Raw genomic sequence first — 9,036 nt, 5'->3', positions numbered from 1 at the left:
CTTCATATGTACCTTTAAATGTAGGCTACATTTATGAATTAGCCTAATGTCACAGTCACCGCCTTCAACCAAATGGTCACATTTTTGTCACGTCGATTTAAACCAAAATTAGATAAAAATTGGTGGTTACGCATATTCAATGCACAATAATTACGAATGTAAATAGGCCGTGGCTGTAAATGTTCATGATTTATATATTTGTTGTGCACATAGGCCTATATGATGACTGACATATATGCATTTAATCTCTTTTAAATTGGACAATTAAATAAATTGTAGTCTTTTTACAGTATAAGCTATTCGTTTATTTCCGAGTAAAGCGATATTTAAAGTGATTTATTTTTTTGTTTTTACTTTGACAGAAATATTGGATATAAAATGCTTTCGTGCCATAGCTATTTCTAATTCAATTTACCTGCAAAATCAGGAGCCACTATACTAATAGTTGCATGTCTTGTTTTACCTCATACCATTTCGTTTGAAGCATCTAAAAATGTAAGTTTATTGGAGACATTTATTTTATACGCAACCAGAAATTAGGTTTTGGGATGCAACCAAATAGCCTACTGTCAACAACAAATGCGCCTTCTGTCTCTTACAAAAAACCTGGTTTAACAAAATAGTTTTAAATAATTTTATTTAAAGAAATGCAAATAGTAGCATACATGTATAATGGTGAAACAAAGAAAAAACGACTTAATTGTAATGGCTACCTTTAAAAATTAGTCTCTTATGTTTTTGCATTATCAGTTATAATCCTGTTATTGTGGCATGGTGACGTATTTGTCTTAAAAATTTACATTTAATGTTGGTAAGAAAGAGGCTTTTGTCACCTATGTGTGAGAGAGTTTGGGGGTGGACTTTTGCTCAGTGGTCTCCATATGTGATTGGTCTCCTTTGGAGGCCATTGAGGAATGTGCTGGACATCGTGGAGGAAAGAGTCATTTGGAATCACGTGGACTTGACCGATACAGTAGGAGAGGGGGTCCACAATGAGTAGCATCAGTAAGGAGCCATCAACGATTCAATCGAAAATCACCTGGAAAACCGAGTTTTAAAACAAACACACAGGTGACATACAAAGGACAGCAGAAGAAGAGGTCAGGAAGGCCAATAGCGAAATTCATGGCAGAAGGTATGACATTTATTTTAAACGTTGTGGCTCGTTTGATAAAGGAACACCTTGTTGCTTGTTTAGGGACACGCAAGTGGGGGGCTGGGGTTGTCTGCATTGTCTTTAAAGTTGGGGCTTTTTTACTGTCTCCTGATGCCGGATGCCCCCACTTCCTCGTGCATGTCAGTGAGGGTCGCGTCCAACTTGGTTTTACGTTATTTCGTTTTCTCGTTTTCGTAAAGAAAGTTTTTAAATGTTTTATATGAAAGACCAACGTTGTCGCAAAAGAAAAGGAAAAGAAAGAAAAGAAAGTCCGCCGACTCATTGCTATCCGGGTAAGCGAGTGATTGGACTTAATTCAGCTCACCATGGGTTCAGTTAGCCTACACCAGAACTGTACAGGTGATGTTGTTAAAGAGTAGCCTACAATTTTCTGCGTCGACCACGCTAACGACTTTTTAAACTGAGCGCCGCCACAGTGGAGAAAATCACATCAAGCAAATACAACAGAGCGCATCAATGAAGTTGATTTCTGCGCAAAACACCACCGTTTTCTATTGAGCTTTTATATATATATATATATATATATATATATATATATATATATATATATATATATATATATATATGCGCTATACAAATTGATAGTTTTTTATATTATTATATATCAAATAATAGTATACTACTTATTTCTCCTCCGTATAAAATATCGTGCTGCTGTGCAATTAGATTATAGCAAAAGTAGGATTTCAAAAATTTTATTACCGCTTTGTTATGCAAACAAAAAATAGATTATTGATTAAATATTTGATGTATGTCATTTTAAATGTTTAGATTTATGAAAACGTAAACAAATAAACAAACAAACCTTTAGGTAAACCTACATATAAACAACCACTACTGTCACCACGCTTGTGTAATTTATTTTAGCCTCCTAAATATAATCTAAATGGTTTTGCAGGAGGCTGTACAAAAACAGAGGAGGAGGAGGAGGGGCAGACCACTGAGGAAGACCCTCAGTCGTACTTTGGTGTGGGCGTGTGTAAGTGGTTTAATGTCCGGATGGGTTTTGGATTCCTGTCCATGACCACGCGGGATGGTGTGCCTTTAGAAACACCAGTCGACGTGTTTGTTCACCAGGTAATTGTTCTGTGACAAACAATGAATAACAGATAATTGAATTAGAAAGAATTGCCCACTGTCTACGAAATAATTGTTTTGGAAACCTGGATCTGTAACAGGTTATAAAGTTACATTTAAGTGAAACATAAAGTTGCTCAGCCAGCCTATAAATGGCCAAAATCTGGTAAAAGGCTGTGTGAGTGTTTTAACTTCTGAATTATTTTAGGTTCAAGTGAACATTGTGCTTTTGTTACTTTAAGGAGATATTTCTATCTGATTTGAACTACAAAAAATTATTTTGCTGTTGTAATGTTGTGTAATGCAAGTCATAATAGTGGAATGTTGTTTCAACTTTCATCAAACCAATATACAAATTCCAACAGATCTTTGGATGTTAGTTTGAGCGAAATGATTTATCTCAGATAAAAAGATTCGGATAAACGTCCAGTTGACTTCAGTGGCTATAATCATTCTGTATTAAATGTAATTCATGTGTTCTATATACATTAGGCTGTGGTAGTGGTCTGGAGCCTTGCAACACGAACTCCTGAGGTCCTCTGATCTTTGTGACAAAAGCAGACAAAGGAAACATGTCCTATGATAAAGAGCTCTCCTCGTCTGTGACCTGTTTTTTTTAAATCATCCTTCTTGTTTTGTCCTTGTACTTTAATCTTTATGATTTTTTTTACTTAACCTGAGATACAGTTCATAATGCGTCATCTACGTTTTAACGTAGTACTGGACACACTATATATTAAGGCTTATGGTAGCAGCAGTTTTTGGTCATCCATTAGGTGTCTATTGAGTGTCAATGGGACATCAGGGTCATGTCCGAGGGAGGAAGGGAAATTGGGCATTGGAGGGTCACATGTGTCTAGAGAAATAGTTTATTGGTTATTGGTATGACTGACATACAATAGAAGCACACTAAACAAGGAGGCATTTGCATCTGGCTAACAGAGCTGTAACAGCTGTACATAGACAACTAGACCTTTGTAAGGGGCCATTTAATCACAGCAGAAATGTTTAAGATATTTATATAATGAATGAGCAAGCATTTAGATCTAAGATGAATTCTGTACCTTTGGTTGAGTGGTGGTAAAGCTTGTTTTCACCTTTCACCCTTTTAATATGTATGACTGTGATGATAGAAAATGTTTTGCATTTCCAATCTAATAGTAAGTTGCTGAACCAGATATGGGTCAAACAGTTTCCCTCAATATTTCTGTCTTGTTCACTGCATTCAGAGTAAACTGTACATGGATGGATTTCGGAGTCTGAGGGAGGGTGAAGCCATTGAATTTACATTTAAAAAGTCCTCCAAAGGTCTTGAGTCTTTGCGAGTGACCGGACCTGGAGGAGCTCACTGTATGGGCAGTGAGAGGAGACCTAAAGGCAAGAGTGTCCAGAAACGCCGGCCCAAAGGAGACAGGTGAGTACATATACATAAATAAACATCTCAGCACAATTTTATACTCCAACATTTTAAATATTTTTTAAATAGTTAAAATTCTAGGAAAATGGTGGCAACATCAAATCCATGTTTACCTATGATGTACCTTGTTGTTGTTACATATTTTTACCTTATGACCTTAAACTTTTGACAGGTATTTTCTACACAATATAATTATTAAGAATCTGTTAAAGTAATGTCAATTTTTTATTTACTTTAAACATAAAGAAGTATTTTTAGGTCTCCAATATTTCATTGCTTAGCATATTAATTTTTGTTAATGCACATTTTTGTTTCTTTTTAATAATTCATGTAAATACTATTTTTTTTTAAGGTGTCACAATGCAATTTATTAAGACCTAAAACATTCTTGTGAGGTTTCCTGGACAAGTCTTATCCTAGTTCCAGACTAAAATGCGTGTTTGAGCTGCCTAATTTTAAAAACACCTTGCACTGACATTTCTTAACATATCAGTGACATTGTTTTGTCTCAAGATGCACACCAGTATTGTTTTTTTTGTAAGGTTTGTTACTAAAAACTAGTTAAATGCCCTAATATAACCAAGGCCTGGTCGTGGATTAATCTAAACCCTGTCTAGGAAACCGGCCATCTAATGTTTTTTTAAAAACTTTTCAAATTGGAAACGACTCAATTTACAGAATGAGATGCTTTTTTATTTCATAAGTCATTTGTAGAAGTTCAACAGCCCTTAACTTAAATCTCTCCAGAAATGTGGTTTGGTTATCTTACCCCTTTCACAAGTTCCTCTCCTTCCCCCACCTCTGGAACGTCAATGTGACCTGAATCAATAACTGTTTAAAACGGCCAGTCAGCAATGCATTTATGCTTGATTGATGTCCTTAAATTCAGAGGTTTTCTCTCTAAATCTGGTGTTTAAAATTGTGTTATCAGCCTTAAATTTCTTTAAGCACTAACTTGGAGTGTGACAGCACGTGTGTGCTTGGTTTTGCTTTAAGGTCACGCCTACATAATCATAATAATGGAGAGATGAATTGATTATTCGGAAAAAAAAGAATTGTTAGTTGCGGCCTCATTCTGCTGCTCTGTTAGATCATTTCATTAGCAGTACAAAGGTTCTGAATGCTATGGGAACACAGATAAAAATGTATTTAAGATGCAATGTAAGTAGCTTTATTTAATAGCGTCTTTCAAATGCAGAAGTTTAAATGAATGCATGTTCATGTATTATAACTGATGGAAGTTAGAGGAATGTCATTAGGTCTACTTACCCATTCTAGTTGTAGGTAAAGACACTGTGTTAACAAGAGGTTTTTATATCCTTAAAGGGTCTTTGGTTGCCTGCGTTCAATACATCCCTAAAGCATGTTGGCCCTTAAAGTGAAGCACATCTGTCTATTACAGTTATTTATTTTTGCTAAGTCAGATAAATGTATTTTGCAGTATTTTTTCATGATAAGAAGCAAATACATGCAGAATTACAGTGAAGAATATCCTTATTCACTTATTATGGTATGGCTATAGGTCTAGTCTCAGGACGTAGAGGGGAAAACACTGCAGTTCATTTAATTGATAACAGATGAAGGTGCTCGAGAGGGGTCAAGGGTCATTATTGCCATGGCAACTGCATATGTTTAGGGGCTGGGTGGGGTGTTTGTGGGTTAAGAGCAGCACGAGGTCATAGGTTGCTGCTGCAGCTTTTTTCAAACCGGCTGTCGATTCATGCACCACGCTTTGTTGATAAAGGCCACAGGTCAGCATCTATAAACCACCAAAAAAGCTGCAGTGTCCCTCAAAACTTCCCTGTGAACTGCAGTCACCCACATAACCTCAGCTGAGCAGACATCAATGCAGCGGTGACTGCCCCATACCAAGCACCCATATGCCACTGGGACCTCCACACATAGGCTTCTTTGAAAGTCATTGAGCAAACTCTGACACTTTGGACATAAATGCACAAAAGCAATCTTCATTCCAGGAACTATGGATTTCATTTGACTTTAAAACAGTATAAAAGCTAACACCAAAAAGATTTTTGGTTGTGTTTTGCTGAATTTGAATATTTGTTCACCTTGCATTTAGTTATTTACAACAGTGGGTACATATACAACAAGCACTAGAAGTTGTAGAAAGATTGGACATCTAGAACCTAGGAACTGTCATTATTTTACTTTTATACTGCCCTCTGAACTATAAACACTGGCATGACTGAACTGAATTTGTAAACAGATCTCAAGCAAACTGTGTTCTTTTATCAGGAAAAAGACTCACAATAAAAATGTCTCTAGAACACTTTAAACTGTTTTTATTGAACATGCCTGATCAAGTTTGCCTGATCATGTGATATATGATGGATAAATACACCCAGTGGTGTAGTGTAGGGTATACCCACTTCTAAATTCTAAACATTGATTAATAATATTAATTTCATAATGATCCTTATGCTAAGAAGTAGAAGTTAAGTGACAATTCTGGGGCCATTTTGGAAATATGCAAGACAAGTCTTACATGTCACTGTTTTAAACACATGGCATTAAACCTTAGTTGGGCCACTCTAATTAAAAAAAATGGGGGCGTAAATTAAGAGTATTCCCATTTCTGCCTCCACCACTACACCACTGGCCGTACCTGTTTATATTTCTAAAATCATTCTATACATCTACAATTTAGTGGTATTATTTCCATAGTAGGCTACTCCTACTTTATTTGTTTTATTTTAGTAACTAAATCTATACACTATCAATGTTTTGCAGGTGTTACAATTGTGGTGGTCTGGACCATCATGCCAAAGAGTGCAAGTTACCTCCTCAACCCAAAAGGTGCCATTTCTGCCAAAGTGTTTCCCATATGGTCGCCAGCTGCCCTGCAAAAGCTCAGGGAAAGCCTGTTTCTGTGAAGGGGGACCCACTACTACATGCAGGGAGTACCGACTGAGGCGGTGCAAAATCAAAGCTTAAAGGCCAAACATATCACTTCACTGTAAAAGGCTGATGCAACTTAAAAGGTTACTTCAAATGGTAACACCTAAAGTAATTTTTTAAGTTAATCCAATGTTTCACATTTTACAGTGTATACTGAAAAAAAATGTTGCCTTTGGAACTTAAGTTTATAAAAGCAACAGAAGAGAATTACTGAATGTCATTTTTATTACGGTATAATACTCAGGAATAGGTTTGCTCTCAGGAATTTCATAGAAACATTTTTGCAATAGAAGTAACTACTAAATCAACAGAATCGTGTAGTTCTTATTCATTGTTCTTCACTGAATTATTATACAAATAGTTGCTCCTTTAATGTCTTTTTCAGAGGTTTGTCTATTGAATGTATTATGTGATTTTATGATAATGTTTTGATGAGAATTTGGGGTCAAGTTGAACTGGGGCTTTGGCCAGTTTTTGCAATAGACTGTCATGATCACTAGGGGACAAATGAATGTAAAACCGCTGCAGTGAATCTCTTGACCAGCAACGTCTTTTAAACAAACTCAGATCGGTTGTTTATGTAGATGCTAGATCTTTGATTATTTTATTTTTATAGCAGTTTTCACAATGTGCAATGTTGCATTGTTAAAAAGTTTGCACAGAAAAAGGATAAAGATAATGAAACAGGAAAATCTTAAAAATAATATATGGGAAAATATACAAAACTTGATTTTAGACATGAAAGTTATTAATCATTCAACTTTTATCTCTAAACTGCAGCCTACAGTGAAAATCTTGGCTTGATATTTGTTAAATATCAGCCTTAATAATCTGCTGATCTGTATTTTCTAGTAATATATTTTGTTATTTGTCTTTGAGAATTGGCCTCAATGTTGTTGTTTTGTTTTCTGTTTTTGGAAAGAATGAGATAAAAATAAGTTCTTTATTTGATCAAATGTTGTCCATTGAATCTGTCCTCCAGCTGCCTGTATATTCAATTTAACAGCCCATTTAACAAAAAGAGCTGGACGACTTTAAAAACATATTAGTCTTAGTATTTATTTATAGCAACATCTAACATTATCTGAATTAATTCCAGAGTATTTCAAGCATCTTTTTTGTGCCATAAATCAGGTGATATTGAGAATTTTGATTTGTTTCTACTCTTTGTTTGTTTTTCTTAACTTTATTTGCAGTTCTGTGGATGAATACCTAATGGTTCATATTATCTTTTTAAAGGGTACTGCACCCAGTAAAAGATGGGGTACATATTTAAAAAAAATAATAATAATAATTGTGTACCTGAACTACTATTATATGCAATCATATTAAATTTCATGTTTTTGTGTTGATAAAAGAAAGGTTTGCTACAATTAGATAAGCTGTTATTGACTATCCTATTGAACTTTGTAATCACTTATTGAACATTTGAATGTACTGTGAATGTATTGTTTTTCATACAATAAATTTGGTGGAATGTAAGAAATTGACTGATTGTGGCCATCATTACCATGGTATCCACAGTTCCATCCTTTTTCTAGAATAAAACAATAAACGTACAATAACTATAGAGCAGTCACAAGGCCACATATGGGACAGGGTGGCACTGACCTACTCAGATTGACGACTGGCCCACCCAGTCAGACACAAAATATTTTTTTGGAAAGCAGAATGAATCACACATGCATTATATTATTCTCTTTAATAATAATTGTTAAAATATGCATTTTTCAAAAATAAAAAAACTATTTATATAAAAAGGGTATCATTTTTGTATGTGTTTCCAAACCATGTTACGTGCAAGCCATTTTAAAGTGAGCTGTTTTCTGTGTGCACAGATAAAGGTGCAGACGCACACACACAAACTTAAATGGACACACACATAGCGCACGCACAGAGAAGGGCGTTTCAAAAAGCACGAAAACACCGAATATATGCACTAGACAGGACACATACTATTTCTGAAGGATAACATTGCGTTATTTAAAAACAGCAGTCACCATTGGTAAAATCTTTCTGAAGATAGTTTAGACAATAAATATTTGTTGTAAAAAACAAAACAAGTTTTTTTGATCTGATAATTCTGTACAAATACCTCTCCGATCGTAAAACGGGTATACCCCTTTTTACGGTCTACCCTCCTCCACTGCGAATCAGATGACACTGGCCTTCTTAAATTCCCCGCCACAGAAAAGACGAAACAGCGCCATGATGTCTACGTGTGGCCAAACGTATATTGCATCCGTAGTGTTAAGCTGTACGATAGATAATGGATTGGAAAAGTTAAGGGAAGTTTCTCCGCGAATGCACAGATATGCATCCAATCGGCTGCATTGCTCTCGTTCTCTCGTTCGTAAGATTGAGCAAAAATCAATGCGTTGGCCGGGAATCGAACCCGGGTCAACTGCTTGGAAGGCAGCTATGCTCACCACTATACCACCAACGC

At 35.6% G+C, this 9,036-nt stretch overlaps 1 protein-coding gene and 1 non-coding gene across 2 annotated transcripts; one reads left to right on the top strand and one right to left on the bottom strand.

The window, feature by feature from the left end:
• Window positions 1-1,125: 1,125 nt before the first annotated feature.
• On the top strand, window positions 1,126-7,942 carry LOC135760345 (protein lin-28 homolog A-like). The gene is made up of 4 exons (XM_065274308.2): window positions 1,126-1,135; window positions 2,076-2,254; window positions 3,484-3,668; window positions 6,423-7,942. The coding sequence occupies exons 1-4, from the start codon at window positions 1,126-1,128 to the stop codon at window positions 6,601-6,603; spliced, it is 555 nt and encodes a 184-aa protein (XP_065130380.1). The 3' UTR covers window positions 6,604-7,942.
• Window positions 7,943-8,964: 1,022 nt separating this feature from the next.
• On the bottom strand, window positions 8,965-9,036 carry trnag-ucc (transfer RNA glycine (anticodon UCC)). Its single transcript has one exon. It is a non-coding gene; the product is annotated as a tRNA-Gly (tRNA).

This window comes from Paramisgurnus dabryanus, chromosome 13, assembly GCF_030506205.2.
Source record: "Paramisgurnus dabryanus chromosome 13, PD_genome_1.1, whole genome shotgun sequence".
Classification (NCBI taxonomy): Eukaryota; Metazoa; Chordata; class Actinopteri; order Cypriniformes; family Cobitidae; genus Paramisgurnus; species Paramisgurnus dabryanus.
This window is presented reverse-complemented; position numbering and strand designations above follow the sequence as displayed.

What these genes read in the sequence shown, in the direction of transcription:
- LOC135760345 (XM_065274308.2), top strand. An exon ending in TCGACGTGTTTGTTCACCAG is followed by an intron (nt 2,255 to 3,483) that starts GTAATTGTTCTG and finishes CACTGCATTCAG; the next exon opens with AGTAAACTGTACATGGATGG. An exon ending in CGCCGGCCCAAAGGAGACAG is followed by an intron (nt 3,669 to 6,422) that starts GTGAGTACATAT and finishes AATGTTTTGCAG; the next exon opens with GTGTTACAATTGTGGTGGTC.